The sequence below is a fragment of the Pelodiscus sinensis genome, chromosome 1 (assembly GCF_052426305.1).
Source record: "Pelodiscus sinensis isolate ZL-2025 chromosome 1, ASM5242630v1, whole genome shotgun sequence".
NCBI lineage: Eukaryota > Metazoa > Chordata > Testudines > Trionychidae > Pelodiscus > Pelodiscus sinensis.
Window position 1 is genome coordinate 235,599,315 of NC_143052.1, and position 24,148 is coordinate 235,623,462.

The window sequence follows — 24,148 nt, forward strand, 5'->3', positions numbered from 1 at the left end:
TCTGGAAGGGAGCTATGGTACGGGAGAGGGTTCAGGGCTAGGACAAGGGCAGGGATAAAGGCTCTGGCTCGGCGCCATTTATCTCAGACAGCTCTAAGTCCATGGTGCACCCGAGCACCATGACCCTTCCCCCTGCCCCATCATGGCTCCTCACTGCTTGCGAAAGCTGCCATGATGTGGCACTTTTTTGTGTATATTTTTAAGCCTGTTACTTCTTGTTCGGTCCTCATTAGTTAAGGAAAACAATGTATCACCCTCCTGTTCAAAACAATCTTTTATATAATAGAGGACTACTATTATGTCCTTCCTCAGTCTTCATTTAAACCAGAACCTTTTTTGGGCCAGGGGCCATTGACCCACAGAAAAAAAATCGAGGGCCACATGTAAGTGAGCAGAAATAAAAAAGAAAAAAACCCTCACTGATTTGACCCCCAATTGAGGAGAAAGACACTCCCCACATTCTCCTCACCCACCAGAGTCTAGAGGGGTCCAGCCTAGTAGATTTTTGTGTGTCCAGCCCTGCAGTGGAGTAGCAGGGGGGCTGGAGTGTCTGCATAGGCTCCCCAATTCTGGGGGAGCTCTGAGCCAATGGGGCCCCCGGACCTTCGGTTCCCCACCTCTGATTTGAACAAACCCAGTTTTTTCAGTCTTTCCTCATAGGGTTGTGTTTTCTAGAACTTTAATCATTTTTGGTGCTCTCCTCTGACTTTTTCCAATTCGTCCACACTTCATCTGAAGTGTGGTGCACAGAGGTGGACACAATAGTCCCATTGAGATGTTATCAATACTGTATAAAATGGAAGCACTTCTTGTGTCTTGCTTACAACACTCCTGCTTACACATCCCAGACTGTTAGCTGTTTTGCAGCGGTGTTATTTTGTGGACTCACATTTAGTTGGTGATCTACTATAACCCCTTAATCCTTTTCAGCAGTACTCCTTCTTAGGCAGTCATTTTCCATTTTGTATTTATGCAACTGATTATTCTTTCCTAAGTGCAGCACTTGCATTTCTTCTTAATGAATTTTATCCTATTTATTTCAGACCATTTCTCTAGTCATTCTGAATTCTAATCCTGTCCTTAACTATAGGCTTCTAATCACTTTTCTGCTCCAGTTATGATTTTAGGAGATGCAGGGACAAAAAACAAATGGTTAACTCTCAGCATCATCATGCAATTTGAAACCAATAAAAAGTTTAGTACCGTTTCCTTTTTATCCACACAGTTATAGTGCACTGGGTTGCTGGTGTTGACTTGTTTTAGTCTCAGAAGCAGGTTCTCCACCAAGCTATCCCTGTTCTTCAACTCAATGAACTGAAAGGCCATCTTACTCCTTATACTAATAATGATGGGATTCGGCAGGAGACTAGTGTCCTCCATCTTCTCTACACTAACCACCTATTCCAAAAACATTACAGAGAATGTATTAATCACCATTCAGAGAAGAAAATGCCAGTCAATTCTACTGAAAGCAGAAACCAAATTCTACTGATTCTACACCAGAGTTGCCAGTTTTTGCTACGGAAATCTCTATTTGATAAAAATATACAAGCCTTTTTAAAAAAATGGGCCTATCATGTTTGTGTTGGAGACCTGCATCTCAGCACTGTCTCCAGAGCCCCCTGCTCAGCTTCCCAGGACAATCTGTTGCTGTTCAGTAGTCATCCGAATGTGTTTATACTCATGCACTCATCCAGATCCCTGCAAAACAGGAACAAGAGCTGCCACTGTATCTGTAGCACAGGAATTAGTGCCTTGGTTTCATAAACCAGCAGTTGCCAGTTCCAACCTTGCTGTGGCCTGGGTAGCAGTTTTGGGCTGTCTTCTAAACACATGCTCGTCAGTCAGAACCCACCTCCATCCTGTTCTGAGGATACCTAGGACCTGACTCCGTAGGTTTAGAGCAGGGGTAGACAAGATATGGCCCAAGGGCCAGATGCAGCCTGCCCTTCTGCGCCCTCACCCCCAGGCCAATCAAGACCCGGGGGCTGAGGAGCACACAAAGTCATTCACTGTTCTAAGCAGCTGGCACCTTCTGCCTCCCTCCAGGGCACACGGCGCCTAGACGGAACCACCAACCATTTTGAACAGTGAATGACTTCTCATACTCCCCCACCCCCAGGTCTCAACTGACGTGGGGGCAGTGGAGTGCACCAAGACTCCTCCCCCTCAGCAGGGCTTGAAAACGGCTGGCAATTTCCTCTCGCTGCCCCTGCCTGGCAGGATGGGGGTAGGGAGTGAGAGTCTTTGCACCATCCCCCCACCCCCAAATCCTGACTGGCCTGGGTGGGTAGGGGAGCGTGCAAAGTCTCCTTCCCCTGCCAGGGGACGAGGTGCCTAGAGGGAGCTGCCCCTTCCACCCAAGGCCGTGCCCTTTCCAGAAGTGGAGCCAGCGCATGATGTGAAGTGGCCCCCCTGCAAAAGTTATTGCCCACCTTTGCTTTAGAGCATGGGGGGGGGGGGAAACCTATGGCCCTTAGGCCGCATCCAGCCTGTGCCTTCCCCTCCGACTGCAGTGGTGTGAACTGGTGCTCCAGCCAGTCAGGGGACACTGTGGCTGGAACACCAGCGCACTCCCTCTTTCCATACTTCCACCTTGCGATTTTCCCAATTCTCACCCCTCTGGACTTCTATGGGGGAATTGGGAGAACTTGGGTGGCAGTTACTCTCGATAGCAATTATTCTTTGGCTAGATAAGTACAGTGAAACCTCTGTTATCTGGCACTCTGTTAACCGGCATTGGCCCCAGCCACAATACTGTCACATCTTCAGATGCACAGGCCTGGCTTAGTTTACCATGATTGGTTTAACCATTTTTTATTTAAGAAGCACTAATCATCTTTAACTCAAAATAGAAATGTGAGACCAACTGCCTCACACTACAAAAACTACCAATATTAAAAACTTGAGTTTTACTATTGTCCATTGCTTTTTCCTAGGTTGATGGGACCCTCAGATAACCGGAATTTTTAGATAACCGGAACACCCTAATCCCTGAGTGTGCCGGATAACACAGGTTTTACTGTATCTTGTTTTGCAAGGTACCTGTTTGTTGCACCACATTGTATCAGTCAACAACACTACTTTGAAAGTGTTGTTGCCTCACCCAACTGCTTTATATGAATTCATCTGTTAACGAAGACCAGAACAAAACATTTGCAGCCCTCTTTCACAGTCTCGAACACCTCCCCCCCCCAAACCCCCAAACACACTGAAAACGACTGTTTTTCAGCTAAGTTAATTCACAGCAGAGCTTTGGATCAGCAAAAACCAGACAGAGTAAAATTAAAATCAAACAGCCACCTCTACCTCTCTCAGGGGGATGAGAACATTGCAGCATCCACCTTCTTTGCTGGCAAAACAGACATAGCTGTCTGAAGCATACATCCTTCCTGCTGTGTGACAGCGGCTAAACGGAGTCCACAGAGAACAGTCTGCAACTTCATGTAGCTTCTCCTTCCCTGGCAGTCTGAAGAAGGCCCGAAAGAATTCGTTCTGTGCTCTGGCTTCGAGAACCCTTATAAACAAAAGAGAGACAAAGGGAGGATATACAAAAATCTTGACAACTACCATCTGAGCTTCCTTTCCAAATGCAATATTCAAAAAGACATAATGATCATCAAGAATAAGCAATGTATAGTAAAACCTGCTCCCCACAGCAACACTGCTAACCAGGTCTTTATGTATGGAGAGCTGTAAAGCTGGTAACTTCTAACTATGGACCAGCAAACCCATTCACAAACTGTTGGTGGGCCGATAACATTTCATTTGCATATTTACATATTCATTATATAAATAATGAATATGCAAACGTGCAAATGAAATGGGACCGGTCCACCAAAAGCACGGCCCCCAGAGCCACTGGGAACTGCTGGCTTCAGCTCCAGCAGCCGCCTACCACATGGTGGCTGCTGGAGCTGAAGCTGGCTGCTGTGCAGTGTCTCAGGAGACCAGGGTGTACCTCAGTCCTAGCTCCCAGAGCCACAGCAAACAGCTGGCTTCAGCTCTGGCAGCTGCTGTGGCTCGGCAGCCAGTGGCAGTGCCATAACTAGCTAATTTTGCACCTGAGGCCAGACTATAAAATTGCGCCCCCTCGTGTATATATTCATAGTAGTTACTTTGTAGAAAAAGGGAAAATACATAAATAACAATAATTAATTTTAGTTTACTAAAACTTTTCACAAGAAGCCACAGTCACTGGCAAGCAGAGAAATATTCGCAGGGTGATTTCCAAATGTGGATAAGATTTGGCCAGATTACAGTATATTCATGAATTAACTGCAGAAGGTCCAAACTAATCGCAGATGAAACGTTTGGCAACAGCGCTAACGCCTGATGTTCAAAACTCTGAATGTCTTATGAAATTTACGAGGCATTCAAATCACTGTCATATTTAAAACTTAAATCTACGGCTGCTTTTTGAAGATTGGCAGTATCCATTTTAACAAAAGAATTGCCCGGAAAAAAATCCTGCTTCAGTTCTTAAACTTAAATGCAACAGCCTTTAAATGGCTCACACTCGCGCTTAAAACAGTTATCTTGAAAATTGGAAACATACGTTTAAAGGATCACCAAACTGACTTTATCATGGACTCATAAAGGAAACATCTTTTTAGAAATCAGGTAATGGCACCCCTAAGGAGCAGTCAAAGTTGACCGTCCTCGATGCGGGCAGGGATGCTGATATGATGTGAGGCACGAGCGAAGATAGCTTAGTACAATGGTCTCCAATCTTTTTACACCCAAGATCACTTTTTAAATGTCAGGATAAGCCAAGATCTACCCCCACCCCTTCCTTGAGGCCCCACCCTCTCTGTTCCCCTCCTCTCCATCACTTGCTATCCCCTGCCCTTATACACTCTCACTGGGTTGAGTCAGGAGGTGCGGGCTCTGGGGTGGGAATGAGGTATTTGGGTGTGGGAAGGGGTGAGAGGTGCAAAATGGGAGGGAAATTGGATGCAGGACGATGTGGAGAAGGGGACGCTGGCTCAGGGAGGGGGCTCCAGGCTGGGGAGTGTTGGGCTCAGGTGGAGGGCTGGGGTACTGAGCAAGCCACAGGCTTGTGGATGTGGGGGTGCAGGAGTTTGGGTTGGGTGTGTGAGGGGCTCAGGAGACAGATTTGTGGTGTGTGGATGGTGCAGGAGTGTTGTGGCAGAACACTGAGGATGGGGGGGTGCAGGAGTTTGGGGATGAGAGAGGCTCAGGACAGGGGGTTCCAGTGTATGATAGGCTCAGATTTGGGGTCAGGTGGTGCAGGAGTGTTATGATGCTGTGGCCAGATGGGGACCCAATTGGAAGCTTGTTGGCCAGGCATCATTTTTAAATAAAATATTATGTCAAACACAAAAGGTTTCAGTATTGTCTTTATTTATCAGAGAGGCGGGGAACCTGTTTTGAGTCAGGGATCACTGACCCACAGAAGATGCGGTTGGGGCCACACAAGTGAGATGCAAAAAAAAAAAAAAACCCTCCAATCCCCTCAAGCTTTACTAATATGGCCCCAACTGTGCTGGTGGGTACAGGGTGCTGGGGTAGGGAACAGGGTACTGATGGGTGCTGGGGCAGGTGGCAGGGTGCTGAGGCAGAATGCTTGTGGGGGCAGGGGACAAAGTGCTGGGACAGGAGACAGGGTGCTGGTGGGGGTTGGGGCAGGATACTTGTGGGGGGAGCCTGGCCAGGGGAAGGGGACAGGGACAGCTGGGGCCAGTACTTGGGGATCCTGTAGCTGTGCATCAGGTCTAGGGTCTCAGTAAGCATGTGCGCTGCTTCCCCTTCCCCCAAACAGCCAGCATGTTTCCTGAACAGCTGGGTCTGTGGCATGCCAACAACTTCCTTTCCCCTGCTGCCTGCCTGCAAGGGAGGGATGGGGGAGTGGGAGTCCTGGAACCACCAGCTCCAACTGCTTAGGAAGCACGAACCATACTCCTTGCCCCGCAATAACTGTGCACTTCCTAAGCAATTGGAGCTGGCGTGGTCCCAGGACTCATACTGCTCCCCCTCCCCATGCAGGAAGGCAGCAGGGGAAGGAAGTCGCTGGCATGCCACAGACCCGGCTTTTCATGCAGCACGCCGACTGTTTGGGGAGGGAAAGTGCAGCCCGTGCATTCCCTGAAACCCCAGATGTGGCATGCAGCTGCAGGACTGCGCCCCCTCAGCTGTACACCTGAAGCAAGTGCCTCACTCGCCTCACCCTTATTATGGCCCTGGCCAGTGGTTTGCGGCCCAACACCAATCCATGGACCAGCGGTTGGGAAATGCTGCTCTACAACACCTAAAAGTGATAGAAAAGCACACTAATATGATACTCCTGCTAAAACATTCTGCAGTGAAATTGTACACTATACTGACATTTAAACAGTCATCATTAAACTTCAGAGCTGACAGCCACTGAGATGAATTAGAACAATTCAAAATCTAGAGCAATTTTTGGGGCCAGTTTCCAAATTCACACAGGCATAACTGGCATCAGATATATTCAGAATGCAAAGCATGGACTGCCCTACAGTGTGTGGGACTCCCCACTGCCATGCTATGGCAAGCCAATAAATGGCAGGCTATGAAACCCTCTCTTCATGTCCCTTAGGAATAAAGGCTGTAGCATAGAAGCTTCTTTCTCTTTCAATAAATAACTTAGCTCTTTATTGATTGTTTGACTGTAGAAAATATGAAGCCCGGTGAAGCGAGGAGACAGAGCCGAGAGCAATTTGGGAAAGGAAGCACTACAGCTAACAACAGAAATGAAAGAATGGACTTCACCAGTGTTTCTGACCCATTATCTTCAGTAACAAGGTTATCCAAAGAAAACAGACAGAAGGGCGCCTCCATTTTGTTAAAAAGAACAAAGAGAAGCATTCTTTACACACAGCAAAACAAAAGCTTTCTTAAGACCTAAATTTCCTTAGCAAAAGAAACTCAGACAAGTGCATGCAAGGATCTGCTTTTGTGACTAAGCTGCATCAGGATATGCCTGTTAGCTCAGCACAAAAATATTTTCCACTTCGACACCACACAGATGCATGTTAATGATAACATCCACAGCCTGCTCTATAGAAAGCTGTTTTCTCCAATTATTGTGATGAGAAGATAAGTTCTCTCCTGATGCTACCAGTTCTTATGCTTTGTAAATTGTTGTATTCAAGTGTATTATAGCAAAGCAACAGCTCTGCTGTGCTTACAGCTGAGAGCTGCTCACAACCACTAAATCCACATGATGACTCAGACTGCTTTAATATTAACTGTGTCTTGTGGAGGTGAGAGAGGGGGTTAGCAGTCCAAAGTTGGGGTCATTTGAGCAAAAAGTTCCAGAGATTACGGACATCCTAAAAATCTGACATTTTATAACATCACTTGGTCCCACCTTATTTCCCACACATCTGGGGCTCAAACTATTGCTCTAATCCTCCTAAAACACATCCCAGACACTCAGGATTTATCCCACCTAATGCGTGGCATGCACTGCCGCTCTGGGTAGTCCTACTGAAGGGTAGAGTTTGTAAATGCAGAATGATATACCCAAGAGGGTGAAATGTACATGTGCAGCAAGTTTAAAGGGTTGCAGGCAATCTTGTCACAGTAACTGGGTGACTCAGGGTGACGCTCGGGGTTCCCTGAACCTGAGCCAGACCCATGGAGTGTGAGTTCAAGCTCTACCAACTGGCAGTTTTCAGAGACCATGCCTTCTGCACATTCCTTATTCTCTACCTGCATTCAGCAGTGTTTTCTCCCTAAAGTTTTGCCAATATTTGGGGACGAGGCCATCACACCCCAAGAACTCGATTATTCTCTTAGCTCTAGTTCACATGCCTCAGGGCTATTATTTCAGTTCACGTTAATCTCCATGGAGTGTACTCATCCCGCTGTAATGATCCTATTAAGATCAATGCTCCACTTCGTTCGTGACTCTCTGAGGCAAACCTATAGAGACCCTTTCTCCAGATTTCATCATCTCTCTGCCTCCAGCTGGTACACACCCTCTTCACAGCCCCACCACATTCCCACATCCCTACAGCCCCTTCAAGCTTACCAGAAACATGGAGCTAGCACATGGAGGTGCTCGAAGCAGTGTGCACGGGGGGAACGGGGAGAGCAGTTAGGGAGTGGGGTGATCAAAGCTATGGGTTTGATGGAAGTAATGTTGGAGCAGTGGGGGGGATATGCAGTTGGAGGGAACGCAGGGGATGTCAAAGCAGGGAAGGGAATATAGGGGGCTGCTGGAGCAGTGGAGGGAAGGAGGTCAGAAATATAAGGAATCAGAGCTGTGCAATGGAGCATGCTGGGGAGGTTCATCACTGGGGACTGAGATGAAAATTTATATTAAAAGAATCAAAATTGGAACAAAAGAGCCAAATTTGGATACCCAAAGAGAAACGCCTGGCATTTCTGCCTCAGCAACTGTATGCCCTCACAGAGCAAGTTCCTTGTAAGCTATGCGGCCGTGTAGCCGCCTATTTAACACTGTGCAGGCTCTCTAGGAAGTTGCGCAGGTCAGGGACCTGCAACAGTTGGGACAGGGCTGCCTCCTCCCTTGCTTCAGCCCCAACCTATCCCATCCTCCAACCTGCTGACCTGGCCTCTGCTAGGAGACGGCACCGCTTGGCCTGGCCCCGCTACAGCCAGCGAACTCAGCCCAGCCCCAATCCTACCATGACTGGGATGGCCCAGCCCTAGAGCCTTCACCCTGCTGTTGCTGAACCAGACCAGCCTCGGCACCCCCTTGTAGTGTCCCAGAGCTTCCTGCTGCAGCCCAGAGACCCCCTTGCCACAGTCCAAAAGCATTTGCCTCCCCGCCACAGCCTGGGTGGCCTGGAGCTGGAGCCCCTTTCTGCAGCCAGAGCAACCCAGCCCCGGAGCCCCGTCACACCTGGAGTGGCTCAGCGTCCTCCCCACACACCCTGCACCCCACCCCAGAACCTGCAGCCCCAAGTTAGAGCCCTTTTCCGCAATGCTCTGAGACCCTCATCCCCAGCCCACAACCCTCATCCACAGTCAGAGCCCTCACACTCCTGCACTCCAACCTTCTGCCCCACACCTGAGCCCCCTCCCCCATTCAGAACTCCTTGGCCCCACCATATTTTGCTCTATTCACCAATATTCATTCTGCTCAGAAGTGGGAAAGATTAGAGGAAACACTGCTCATTAATATATCCCAACAAAATGACACCATATAAAATGCCCATGGCAGTTAAAAAAGGCACCTCTAAAATTAGTTGCTGAAACTGATACAGTAACCCTTTAAATGTGATACAGCAAACATTGAGGTCTATGGGCCCATGATATCAGCTGTAAGTTTGCCAGGAATAAATATGATGTTACCCTGCAGACAAGCTGAAATGACTCAACTAAGGTAGTGGACCTAGGCACTGAGGCGTGGCATGTACTGAAATAAGGACACTTGTCAAGGTGTATTATTTATTGAGAAGCATATGTACAGTGTTTGGCAAATAAGCTAAGTTCCCTGCTGTACCTAACCTCAACGTAAAGTTATCTTCCTCTATCCTATTTTGAGAGAGAGAGAGAGAGAGAGAGAGAGAGAGATTCCAGAGATTCCATTCTGAGTTTCCAAACCCCTCCAGCACCGAAACATGAGTGCAGTGTCTCAATCTGTTACACTCAAGCAACTCACCTTTTTTCCAGGCACTGGCAGTTCCAGAACTATGAATCAATAGGTGATTAAAACAAGTCCTATAGCATTATTTTTTATACGTACCAGTGAGAAGATGTGATGAATATATTCCCCCCCAAAAAAAGAAAAGAAAAAAAAAACCACACTAAAAAAAAAAAAGTTGTTTTATTCCCTGTTTTCCAGGGCAATCACCAGACTATTCTCCCTGCCCTTTTTAGAATTAGTTCCCAGTTTGCACCTCCTTGGATACTAGGATTATCTTCGTTTCCAGCACATTGAGGGCCTAATGAAACTAAACTGTGATCACCTATATTTGACCTAAAAGTGACCTTTAAAAAGGCTTTTATCTAAAGGAAATGATACACATATGGCTGACTAAAGCAATTCACTGGCCAGTAATGCAACACTTCAGACTACATCCTCGCTGTCAAATGTGTTTTCTATATTTTAAAACCAATTTGGGTCATCTTGGTAAGATATCAGTTTTGTTGAGTCACTGCCTGCTCATATTCAAATAATATGAAGCTACAGAATAAAGCATCTAAAAATTACAATGTTCTGTTGGTAAATGGCTAGATGATAGAAAAAGATTACTCACCTTTTTCCTTTATGTGGTGAGAAGTACCTGCCTGATACTATAAACTAGGAAGTGTTTGTAAAAGTCTGTCATTTTATTAATAACACATCAATATTTTGAGACTTCTTGTCAGAAGCACTCACATAGATGAAAGCAACATTTGTGATGTTTAATTAATCAGTTTCCATTTAGTTTAGTTTTAGTTTAATTAATCAGTTTCCATTTAGCTGTGATGCTGTCTTAATCAAAATAACTATATTGCGTTAAAAATTGTGCTTCAATTTCTATGGATTGGTAACCCATCACTTCACAACAACAACAACAACGAGATTTAAGACAGTTACAGCCTAAATAAATTATTATCCTCTTCAAATCTTACAGGCACTGCACACATCCAATTACATTTCCATTTAGGACATTTCCTCAAGAAGTTTCTGTCCTATACTCATCCTGAATGAGATAGAAGTACAAAGTTGGATAAAAGAGTGATCCTATGTAACAGTGCAGTCCATGTCTCTGACCTGCATTTGCAGTGAAGTGATTATCAACTGCTTCAGCTTCACTTTGTTTTTGAAAGTGCTTAAATGACCATTAATCCCTTTGTAATCCATGTTTATGAATATCCTCATTACACTGAGCAGGAAGGAAACTGATTTACTATCTGCTTTGATATTAAGCCTCAATATTGCTTATAGGGTGCCAGGTGTCCGGTTTTTGCCTGGACAGTCAATTTTTTCTGGCGCCTGACCGGTAAAAAGAAAACCAGAAAATTCCGGACATGTAAAACGTCTGGTATTTTCTGTTTCTCTCGGACAGAAGGCCGGCAGAGACAATCTTCCCTTGCTGCATCTTGCTCAACCAAGTGTGGTCTCTTTTTTTGGGAGGGGATCAACAAGTTTGGTCTCCCGTTTTTTGTTTGTTTGCCATGTTTGGGATTTTTGGTGAAAGCATCTGGCAAGTCTAATTGCTTGTCACAAATTATGGACCCGAAGAAGCAACTCCTACACATGTAGTCCCATTGAAATTACAGCACTACGTACAAGAGTAAAGGGTTGCAGGATTGGGCTCTATAATACTTTTCAGCAAGATGACAGCAGGAAACCCTGAAATACGAATCATAACTGTAAGTGTCTGTTTTCCATGTGTAGTCTATATAGGACATCAAGATCTTCCACACAAGTTCTCATTTTTCCACAAAAACGAAGACATATTACAAGAATTGCCACAATCCTCCTGTAACATAGTATACAACCCATCGACATGTATAAAAAATACTAACTGGGAGATGAAGGAGTCATTTTTATTATATATGGCCCAGGCTGGACTCATTAAATTAAAGTAATTCAAATAATTTTAAATGTGATTTAAAAATCAGCAGGCAGGATATCAATTTAAATATCCATTTTTATCTCATTTTACATTGATACTTTTTAGTTATTTTCCCAAAGAAAGATTAATTCTTATTGGCTGGGTTAATTTGGTTCTCTTTTTTCATAACCAGGAGGGTACCTAATATCCATTTACAATTGTTTATAGCTTAACATAAAAATTAAGAATCTGAATAAGTGTATGTCATCTTCTATTAGAAAATGGTGAATGCTTCTCATTTACTAGATGATTAATTTTTTTTGTACTCGTGATTTTTGTAAAACTGCATTTGGATGGAAATTGGAATTCAATGGCAATGCATAAAAATAACATTTTAAAATTGTTTTATTTCTTAGTAAAATGATCTAAGATGTACTGTATATGTCAGAAAAATAATTTATCAAAATATGTTATGCATTTAAAACTAATGGATTTACTAAACAAAGAAAACAAATGCAGTTAGTAAATTAAGCTTTTTTTTGTTTTTTGGGCTTTTTTGTTTTTTGGGCTGGTCACTGTATCCTTCAATATTTTAGAACTAGTAAATCTCATTCTATCATCTCATTGTTATTCACATATTGGAAAGAGGAAAAACAAGCTCTCCTGCTGTTTTTCAACTGTCAATTGGTTTTTCAACTATGAATGAGCTAGTTCTTGACTTGAACTAGTTATCTTATATGAAGAAAATATTCTCTCTCAACTGTCAGAAGCAGCTACAAGGTGTTAAAACTTCAACAAACCCTGGTTCCAAGTGCTTAGCCAGTGACTTCCATCAGTTCAAGGTTTAATTGTATTTAAAATGCTGGCAGCAAACACCTACTGCTTGACTATTATTTAAATGTAATTTAAATTATTTTAATAAATTATCACAAATTTTGGCTTTAACATAGATTTTAAAATTTTAAATTATTTTTCCCAAAAGAATAACTTCAATGGAAAAAGAAGGGGGGAGGGGGAAAGATTTTTTTACATCAATATGTATACACCCTGATATGGCTTATTACATTAATTCTGCTATTGTATTATAATACATATGCATATTTGCTTCTAAGATACAAAAAGGATAAGATAAGAACACAAAGAAAAATTATGTGAGCATTAGTATTTCCTGAACTACTGCAACAGCAAAAAAAAAAAAAAAAAAAAAAAAAAAATTAAACCCAAATATTCTAGAATAAGCAACTCATTTATCAACTATTCAACTTGCTGAATCATATTACATCAAAGGACCAACCTACCTAGCCACTACCAGTCTAACCTGTGTACAGGAAATGGGATTTCAACATCTTTGTTTTGTCCTTTCTGCCTGTGCTCTCAAGTTACCACTCACCAGCCAGTCTACAGAATGTCAGGCTCAGGAATTCTCTTGCAAAATATTCTCTCTCTCGTCCTTTAAATATAGAAAGATATAAACAAAGGAGAGCAGTGCAGGAAAAATCTGTGTGATTATATGGTTTGTGTTCCCGTTGCTGGTTCATTAATATACATAATGCTTTTCAAACTGAATTCAGAATATAATCTGTAGTTTGATTTGCTTGAAGGCCTTGTCACTACAATATTTCAGAGGGCTATTAAGCTTAATATTTACATCTGTGTAGGTGGAGAGTGTTAATTTTTGTTTAAATTAATAATTTGAATTCAAGGAGTCTTTTGGTAGGAAAAGGAGGTCTTAAAAATTACAAATAAGGAATCTCCCAGGAAAATAAAACCATGGGCTACGTCTACACTGGCCCCAAATTCTGGAAAAGTCATGCAAAGCAGGTAAGTCAGAATAGGGAAATCCGCGGGGGATTTAAATATCCCCCGCGGATTTAAATAAACATGGCCACCGCTTCTTTTCCGGCTTGGGGAAAAGCCGGAAAAAAGCATCTAGACTGGCGCGATCCTCCGGAATAAAGCCCTATTCCGGAGGATCTCTTATTCCTACCTAGGAATAAGGGCTTTATTCCGGAGGATCGCGCCAGTCTAGATGCTTTTTTCCGGCTTTTCCCCAAGCTGGAAAAGAAGCGGCGGACATGTTTATTTAAATCCGCGGGGGATTTTTTAATCCCCCGCGGATTTCCCTATTCTGACTTACCTGCTTTGCATGACTTTTCCGGAATTTGGGGCCAGTGTAGACGTAGCCACGGTGTGTAATTTGTGTCACAGCTCCTGTGCAACAGTTTCTGTACTTCAAGGCACAGTGTATTTTTAATTCAAAAGATAGGGTTTGAAGGAAGTTCTTTGGAGGAGAGGAGCAGGAGAGGAAGTGGAAAGCAGAAAGAGGGTTTAGAATAGGGATGTTAAAGACTATATCCGATAAGCAAAGTCTTTTGACTAGTCGACTAATCAATTCTCCCCGCTGCCCCTTGCTGCCTCTATGAGATAGAGGCAGCAAAGGGCGGCGGAGAAGGGGTACTTCAAAGTGACAGCGCCGCACAACTGTGAGGCGCTGCCATTTTGAAACCCCAAGGCGGTGTTTCAAAGGGGCAGCCACTGCATAGCTGATCCGTGGATTAGCTGTGCGGCAGCTGCCTCTTTAAGACGATGCCGCTGTGTGTTTCAAAGGGGCAGCAGTGGAGCCCGGGGTCAGCTGGGGACTCCCCAGCTGATCCCGGGCTCTGCGCAGCATTTCCCCAGAACCCCAGGTCAGTTGGGGGACTCCCCAGCTGATCCCGGGCTCTGCGCAGCATTTCCCCAGAACCCCAGGTCAGTTGGGGGAGTCCCCAGCTGACCCCGGGCTCCACAGCAGCTGCCCCTTTGAAACGCCACCTCCGCACATTTCAAAGGGGCAGTGGAGCCCGGGGTCAGTTGGGGACTCCCCAGCTGATCTCAGGCTCCATGCAGCACTTCCCTAGAACTCCTGGGCGGGTTCCAGGAAAGTGCCGCACAGAGCCTGGGGTCAGCTGGGGAGTCCTCAGCTGACCCCAGGCTCCTAGTGGCATGCAGCGTAGCTTGGACCTCGGAGTCAGTGGGGAATTCAAAGTCCCCCACTGACCCCGAGCTCTATGGCTTTGAAATGCACACGAACCCCCACTGGGGCCTCTTGTGCATTATAAAGCAGGCACCCACATGCAGCCCAAAGTCAGCGGGACTTCCCACTGGCCTCGAGCTGTATGCGGAGTTCCGCATTCCTCCTTTGAAATGTACAAGAGCCCCAGCAGGGCTATTGACTAGTCGACGGAAATTCCATTTGACTAATCAATTAGCTGCATTTTAACATCCTTAGTTTAGAAATATAATTGACTCTTCAGACTTGTGCACGTGCACACAGACATGATTACCAAGGCAGTCTTTTTTTTTTTTAAGCCAACAATCTCAACAATATCCTTTTAAGCATTTATTTAAAATCTGGAGCACATCTTCTAGGTTTAAAAGAACTTCTAGCATCACTGAATTTTTACTGCTTACTGCCTGCATTACATTTACCGGCTGTTCAAAATATATTCTTCGGTGACATAGTAGGCAAAAATCCTAGCCCCAGTAACTTTAATGAACTTTACCTATTAAGCATAAATTTAAAATGCTTGGGAAAAACAACAGTGTATAGGAATCTTCAACAGCTATTAAAGATCCTATGACACTGTTCACAAGTGTTTGGAAAGGAGGTTGTAATTACAGCACCACTGCAGAAATAGCCACTAAAAACGGAAGCATATTAGTAAAGGAAAACTGTTACTGGTGCACCTGTGTTCTCATCAGCAGAAACTCTTCTCTGAAAGTAGATACCATTCACAAATCATTCATTTATGTAGCATGAGTGATCTAGATATAGGAAGATGTACAGTTCTCTCCAGAGGGTCAAGGGACTTGGATTTATAACTGGGAAAAACACAACCTATATGCCTGGAATGACGCCCAGACCATACAAGTCAGCAACGGAGTCCCAGGCAAATTCCAACTTTAGTCATTAGATTCTGCTCACCTACCAGTCCCTCTGCAATTTCACTGTCCTTTAAAGAGAGTGCGAGTGTGTGTGTGCACACGTCTGTGTAGTGTAATCAACACAGAATGGCTACCACTTTCCTTCTTCAGAGACAACTTCTATTTCAATGCTGAGTAAGTGATCCATATACATAGAGATTATATGCACTAAGATTCTTTGGAAAGGCAAAGTGTAGTACAAACAACTACATATAAATCTCTCACTACAGTTTTGATTCCCAGAACTGTTACATCAACTATGAGAACAAAGAAGTGGAGGCTTTCCATCTGTCAGAAGCTCATGAAGGTGTGACCACAAACAATAATGCTTCCATGTTATCAGCACTTCCAAAGCTTACACAGAACAAAGAACATAACAAAAAGAATGCTTTTCTTCAAGGAAGCTGTAATTGTCACTTTTTGGAATTTTCTTTTGGGCAATTAAATGGTACTTTTGAAAGCCAAAAAAAAAAAGCCCAGTGATTTTGCTTCACAAAACACAGAAAACGTAGCTGTGTGACTTGAATATCTGCTCCAGGAGGATTGCATACATATTGAAAAATTCTCTTTTAGAATATCTAATATATTATAAAGTCTAGTTTAGCCCCACAATACAGTTATTCAATACAGCTTGAACCTCCCTTATCCAGCACCCTTGGGACCTGAGTGGTCCCAAACCTAAGGATGTTAAAGAACACTTATTTGGCTAATAGTGTAATTAATATAAATTGTATCAACTACACAATTAGTCGATAAGGGAAGCTGCTCTGCAGAGCCACAGTGGGGTAGCTCCCAGAGCCAGCATGAGCCAGAACTGAGCCCAGCAGCTCTTACTACATTTTAAATGCAGAGGCGCAGAGGTCCCAGACCAGCACGAGAGGTGCTGGGTCCACCAGCGTTTGTGGCAGCCCAACCTGCCCACAGTCAGCCTGGACCAACCATGGACAGGGGCTGCTGCCGGAGGAGCCTTAGCCCACAGTGAGCCTTGGTCTACCACAGGAAGAGGGTGCTTCTCAGAAGCCATTTCCTACCCCCCACCCCGCTGCCTCTGATAGAGGCAGTTGGGAAGGAACAGCACTGCAGAAACGGTGCTGAGGAGAGTGGGGGGGACTAGCTTTTAAGCCAGCTCCCCCGCAGCACTGGCTCCTATTTCCCACTCCCCCCTTACTGCTTCTCATTCAGAGGCAGTGGGGGGAGAGGGGAGTAGAGTACTCGACTTGACTCGCCAAAAAGCTTAGTCTTATCAGGTAGTTGAGTACTTGCTTACATCCCTACCCAAACCACTGAGTTTGCCAGACAAGGGAGGTCAGGCTTTGCTCCTGACGAGGGCTGCGCTCCGTGCTTCCTGCTCCACTGCCTTCAGCCCAGCCAGGGCTGTCTCTCCCAGCACACCAGCCCCAAACAGGGTTCTCTCTGCTGCCTCTAGCCCCGACCTGGGCTGCACCCTCCCTCAGCACTGGCCTGGGCTGCATGCCCAGGTGCTGGCCCTGCTGACTCCAGCCCTGACCGGGGCTGCACTCCTCATTGCCTCCAGCCCCAACTGAAACTGCGGCCCCTCCACCCTGCCAGCCCTGGATGGAGCTGCACTCCCACCGCCAGCTTCTGGCCAGCCAGGGCTCCCTGGATCAGCAATATCCCTGGTCCTGACAACCACAGATGTTGCCAGAACAGAGAGTCCCAGATTTTAGAGGTTCAACCTGTATTTAAATATTGTCAAGCTAATCAAATAGTGAAAAATGGGAAACGTGTTTCTATAATTCTTTTTGTGCAAGCAAGAACTTGGCTCTTTACCTTTTTGTAATCTGAGTAGGATCCTGGAGGCCTGGATCCAGTTCAAAGATCTCATTATCCAGTAGCCTTCGGAGCGTCACATCTGCCAGCTGCTCCATTATCCTGAATGCCTCATCAATATTAAGGAACATGGAGAAATCTCGTTCTTTATTTGATGTGGTGATACGGATGATATCAGTCATAAAGACATTGGAGGTTCTTTCCAATTTCTGAACATCGACCCAGGGAATTAGGAGTTTTACTGCCATTTGAGAAAGAGCAAAAACCTCTTAGGAATGGAGTTTAAACTTTTCACAGACTTCAGAAATACGCAAAAATATTAAACTTAAGAACTTTAAACAGGTATAAAGGGGAAGGAAATATTCCTTCTATATATTAAAAAACCCATAAACCTAATATGTAGCCACTATTAATTCTCCTATGTTCTAAGAAGAAAGCTTCTCTTTCGAGTGACTGCCCACTTAAGATTCGTTTAGTTTTTATGTAAGACACTAAATGATCAAGTAACATTGACAGGAATTCTCTCCCCACAAAGCAGGACACATTTCATTCACTAGCAGGTGGCAATAACGTGAGGAAAGTTTCCCGGGCCTCTACCCAGCTGAAGAAGAGAAAGGTGAGAAGCTGACCTCCTACTCACTTGGACAGTTGTAAGGAAACTTACTTCCATAATGGATTTTTTAAGAAATTAGGCCCAGAATCTGGAAACATAAGTAAACTGGATGACTATGCAACACAACATGGAAATGGTTATACAGTAAACGTCCGATAATCCGGCACCTTTAGGACCCAGAGGGTGCCAGATTATAAAATATGCAGGATTATCGGAAGGGGGGGCTATGAGGGGTCTGGGGTGGGATGCCACTCCAGACCCCTCATAGCCCCTCCTTCCGATAGTCCAGCTCTGCCCCAGGAGTCCCCATTCAGCCGCTGCTGGTCAGTTTCAGCAGCAGCTGAATAGGGGACGCCTGCAGCAGAGCAGCTGGGGTGCTGCCGGGTTGGTCCAGTAGCGCCGCCCCTCAGCGCTGCGAGACCAACCCAGCAGCACCCCAGCTGCTCTTGGGGACTCCTGGGACAGAGCAGCTGCGGTGCTGCCGGGTTGGACCCGCGGTGCCAAGGGGTGGCACTACGGGACCAGCCTGGCAGCACCCCAGCTGCTCTGCCTCAGGCGTCCCCGATTCAGCTGCTGGTCAGTTTCAGCAGCGGCTGAATTGGGGAAGCCAGGCACAGAGCAGCTCCAGTTGTCCGGCTGCCCGGAGCACTTCCGGGTTCCCGATGGTGCCAGACCATCAGGAGTGCCGGAGCATTGGATGCCGGACCAATGGAGTTTTACTGAACTAGGGAATTTAACAGTGCATTCCATAGCATGGTCCTCTCATACTATCATGCGGCATAAATTCTGAGCTAACAATTTCATATATGTAAAATTTATAAATCTATATATCGGACGTATCCTTTGAAGAGGATGAGACAGACCCCCCCACTCTTTAACAAGGCTACAAAGATCACCAAGAAACAGTAATAAAATTCAAGGCTCACAAATTACTGTAATTTTAACTACTGTGGGGACCACGTCATCAGAAAATATTGTGAGCAGTCTGTGTGCGTCTGGATTATACTATACTTATATCATGTATACAGTATAATGAAGGAGAAAAGACGAGTGAGAAATACTATATAGTATAGGCTACAAACACACACACACACACACACACGTAACCACTACCAATAGAAATTTTAAGACGGCTGTAATGTCACCCATAAACAGACTTCTGAAGAAAATTATTATGCACATTAATCTTCCCATTTTAATTTTTTAAATAACTGATAACTAAATATTGTCGAGTAACATTTCACAGCATATGACAAACTCCAAATACAATTAAAGTATGACATAGTATTTTTATATTGACATTCTGCTAATCACCTCAGTCACAACCTGAAGAAGAGAAAAAGGATCAGCATACATTGGATAATTATGGCAGGAGATCATCTGCCTTTTATATGAGCTTTGAAGACTAACAATCTGGCTACTATTTACTGAAAAACACTTGAAAATAAATTAGTTTCCCCACCTGAGTTAACAACTGCTGGAAGCTCACCCAGAACTCTTATTACCTATCAATAGAAGGATTCGTATGCCAATATCCAAGGCAAATCTCTTGTTGGTATAAAGGTCAGAAAAAGGCAATAAAATGTAAAGCCTTGCCTTGATTTGATTGTTTCATTATATAAAACATATCCATGATAATTAATTACATTTATAAAAACTCTGAGTTTACTATATTATTCTATAACTTATAATCCTATCAAGAACGTTCCCTGATACTAACTTTTCCTATTCAGGTGAAGCATGCTAATGACGCACAAATTGTTTATGAATGGCCATAAAATATTTCAGCCCAGTGGAGCCAGATAGCAAAGGGACTAAAAACTAGTTATCTAGAGTTGTACTATCATTAATTATTACTAATGCTGTAGTCAAACAAGTCAACCAAGTAACACATCATGGCTTATGTTCTGTAAGAAACAGGAGGAGCATGACAAAAAAAAAAAAAAGGTCAAAACTTGTAGAAAAAGATAATATTTTCAAAGTTTAGGAACAATGAAAACTTAATCAAAAACTATGGAAACCTGACAGTACCCCCTTTAAAAAACTGAACATTCCAATCTTTCAAAATTCTAAATCTTTTGATAGCTCCTTTGAGAATCTCTGAACATGTTTCAATGTAAGTGCTTGTGTCAACATACCGTGACTTCACATAAAACTCACATCAGCACCAGAACAGGGGCGGCAGGTTTGTATAATTTTTGGTGGTGCCCAGAATGGGTCTAGTTCTCTCCCCTCCCCCCCCCCGCCGCCAGTCCCCGCACACCCATCTGCCCTGTAAGCCAATATATATTTTATTAAAAAAAATGTAAAAATGGACTGGAAACCGTAAGCGTTTAACAGTTTCCCTTTATTGCAAATAAATATGGAAACAATCAAGCACTCTTTGATCAATAACCCTCGGTGGCTTGCATTTTCTCGGGAGTCTCTGCTGTCCTGACTCGGACTCCTGCCCTTTTCACTGCCCTCAGCCCTTCTGAGACCTGCCCCCCTCCACCAGCCCTTCTCTCCCCCCTGTGCCCTCTCCTCCAGTAGCCTCACTCTGATCATGTGAGCTACCCCTTCTCATCCCCTCCCCTAAAACCTTCCTCTGCACTCCTGCATCAAGTCCAGCCCCCTGCTCTAGGCAGGACCAATCCTAACTAAATCAACCCGGCCAGGGCTTTGTCAAGCCAACACTTAATCTCTAGGGATGGAGACACCACTACTTCCCTAGGTATCCCATTCAAGTGCTTCACCACTCTCCTAGTGAAATAGTTTTTCCTAATATCCAACCCAGACCTCTCCCACCACAACTTGAGACCATTGCTCCTTGTTCTGCCATCCATCACTACTGAGAACAGCCTTTCTCCATCCTCTTTGGAACCTCCCTTCAGGAAGTTGAAGGCTGCTATCAAATTCCCCCTCACTCTTCGCTTCTGCAGACTAAACAGACCCAACTCCCTCAGCCTCCCCTGCAGGTGTCTGCCCTTCTGCTTCACCCCCAGAAACCCCTGGCACCTGCATCTTCCCTTACCCCTGCACCCTTCTGGTGTCCCCTCTTCCCTCACTGCCCCAGCCCCCTTTTCCCTTTTTTTCCTTGATGCTCACCCCCTCACCATCCTCTGTCCTCATTACCCTGTGCCCTCACACATGACTTGCTCCATCCCCACCTTCCTCATGCCCACCCCTTCTTTCAAGCCTTCTCCCAGCACCTCCCCCTCTAGCCCCCAATGACCTTACCTTTCCCTCTCCTCTTCCAGCATCACCCTGTCCCGCCTCCCACTGACACCTCACCTCCTGCCCTTTTCCTCAGTCTCCACTTGGCCACCTGGCATTTGTCTCTCCTCCACCCTGTCCCTTGGTACCTTCCCCTTTCTTCTCCTGACCTGCCCCCCTCCCCTCAGCACAAGCCCCTTCCTCTCCCACCCCTTCCCCCTATTTTTCCCCCTCCTCACCCCACCCCTCCCCACTTTCTTCCTTCTAGTTTGCAGCGCTGCAGCCTGTGATCGGGCCCCAGCTGCTTCCAGGGCTCCAGACCACTTGCCGGGCCTGGAGCTGGGCTGTGAGGTGCAACTCTGGGCTGCATGGTTTTAAAGTCCCAAGCCGTGACATCATGCCACACCCGGGCGTCTCCCCTCTCAGCTGTTGCACGGCGTTTCAGCACACTGCGCATGCACTCCCTCCACCCCACAGTGCCCCCCGCCGAGGCTGCGGCACCCCGTCATAATCCCCCTCCTTCTCCAGCAGCCACCAGCCAGACCTGTGGCCCTTCGGAGGACGGGGCCCACTCCAGGCAGGAGAGACCCAGCTCCAAATATTGGTGGAGCAGGGCCCCCATCTCTGAATATTCCTGGAGGATGGCCCATATAACTTGCCGCCTATGCACCAGAAAGAATCTAAGGATTTTTTTAGTCAAGTAGCAGAACCAGAAGATGTAGCACTTTGCCCATATTTCTATTAATCCAACAACATTGAACCATTTCAATAAAACAGAATTAAAATGACTGCCAACACTTTTGTCTTTGATTTGGATTCATGTTCAGTTTCACCCAGCAGAGAGTGCAAAAGCCATGTTCTACTGGCATTATTTTCTGAATTCATTAGACTTACGCAATGCTACGTGCCTAAATCCCTTTGTGGATCTAGCCTAACTGCTATTTTAGCTATCTAAATCCAAAGCTTAAGGTGCGTCTACACTGCACCGTTATTTTGAAATAATGTGAGCGTCTACACGGCCATTCCATTATTTCAAAATAATTCTGAAATAATGGACGACTTATTCTGAAATCTGTAAACCTCATTCTATGAGGAATAACACCTATTCCGAATCAGCTATTTCAAAATAAGGTGTGTGTAGACACTCTGCTGCTGCTATTGCGAAATAGTCCCTCACCCAGGGCCATTCTAAGTTATTCCTCCCCAGGGCCTCCTGGGGCTCTAAATCAAGATAGCACGTCTACATTAGGCAAGCCTGCCTCAGACTAATTTTGACGCTTTCCTACAGTGTAGACAGATTATTTTGAAATAGCACATTTCAGAATAACTATTCCAGAATAGTTTATTTCAAAATAAGCATGCAGTGTAGACGTACCCTCAGATGCTAAAAAACACCCCAGTCAGTTGCCACGTAATCCTATAGATGGCTATGTTTCTGCCAGTAAAGACCCTGAGGTCTGGATAATCCTGATGCATCAAGCTTTAGTCCTGACACCCAAGTACCTATCTCATGCCTAAGTCCAAATGGGAATGTGGTCAGAGAGAGTGAGAATTAACTCCATAGCCCGGAGGCTCCCCTGGGATGTTCAATTCCCTGTTCCAATGCTAATTATCAGTTGCTCTTGTTGCAATCTCTCAGTTGCTCTTGTTTTGCACAGTGGAATGGCTTCAGCAATTAGTCACTGAGGACTGAGAGATACCTACCCCAGAATATCCCATAGCCTAGTGGTTAGGGCACTCTATTAAGAGGTGGGAGATTGGATTCAAATCCCTTATTCAAATCAGGCCAACAGGGTCTCCTACATATTAGCTGAGTGCTCGGAACCAAAGGCAGCTGCGACCAACTGTATTTTGTGGGAAGAGCTTAGGTGCCAAAGATTCATGACTGGTTCTCAAGCAGAGATAAGTGCCTCCCTCTGACACAGACTTAGGCTTTTGATGATAGCTCCTACTCCTCTCTGGTATTTCATGTCTGCTTTGATTTGTAACTTTTACTATGTATGCTAATGCATATGTACAGGGTTTGACAAACGGCGGCAAAAACCGCTCGCCAGCCCCGTACTGCGCAAGAGCCGCATTGTGCATGCACATGCCACGAATGAACAGGGCATGTGGCTGAAATCTACTTGCCACGGGCGAGTAGATTGTATAGTTTGTCAAGCCCTGCATATGTATAACAGGAATCATTAAGACATAATTGTTGGAAACTATGGTGAGAGGAAATCATCCACATCACAAAGTATTTCACATGTTAATGGACAATCAGTAAGATATTTAAAACAGAGATTAAGGTATCTATATAGCAAAACAACAATTACAGTTTCCCAAGACACATGCAACATGTACATTATAACCATCAGCAATTGCAAGTACAACAAAATAACCTGAATTCTCATAAAGTAGAAGAAAAAGAGACATCTATTTTGGAGAGGGGATGTATTAATTCATAAAAATTAAGAGTTAACATTCGGCATATTTTACTGTACTCTAATTCAGCCTTAAATCTGTAAATATTTGATTAACCACACGATTACAATTTGATTTGACAAAATAACTCTTCTATGCATAAACAGGAAAGCCTCCCAGATCATTACAGTATAATTAACCAAGTTTCATTCCGCTGTTCCTGCTGGAGTAGGATTTATAGGAATCCTTACAGTGCTATTTCAGAGAATAATCCTGTTAAGGAAGGAAGCAAGCAAAGAAGAAAGGAAGGAAAAAAAGACCGACAGACATCTCCTCCCCTTCTCCCCCCCCCACCCCGTCTCCCCTTCTCTCCCCTCCCCTCCCCACTACTCATGCAGAGAGAGACACACACACACACACACACACACACACACACACACACACACAAAGTTTAGAAGTTCATTTATAATTTCCATCACCAAAGACTGGGCAATGGAGGGCATATCATAAGACTGCTCCCTGGAGCTCCAGTGCTAACATGAGGCAATATCTTTGAAACTGACTCGTTAGTAATGATTATCTGGTAGATTTCTCAAGCCCTTTTAAAAATTTTAACTTGTCACTTCTGTGAAAGATTTAAAAATTGAAAAGGGAAAACAAACATTATAGGATA

The 24,148-nt window shown here is 44.8% G+C and overlaps 1 protein-coding gene across 5 annotated transcripts in view; it reads right to left on the reverse strand.

The window, feature by feature from the left end:
* TBC1D8 (TBC1 domain family member 8) overlaps nt 1-24,148 on the reverse strand; it is a 105,237-nt gene that overhangs the window by 20,813 nt on the left and 60,276 nt on the right. For all 5 annotated transcript variants that reach the window (XM_025189715.3, XM_006133189.5, XM_075917115.2 and 2 more), the window contains 3 exons: nt 17,262-17,502; nt 3,310-3,517; nt 1,204-1,398 (listed from right to left, as the gene is read on the reverse strand). In XM_025189715.3, the coding sequence (XP_025045500.3) occupies nt 1,204-1,398; nt 3,310-3,517; nt 17,262-17,502 (644 nt within the window). The remainder of the gene's footprint in view (nt 1-1,203; nt 1,399-3,309; nt 3,518-17,261; nt 17,503-24,148) is intronic.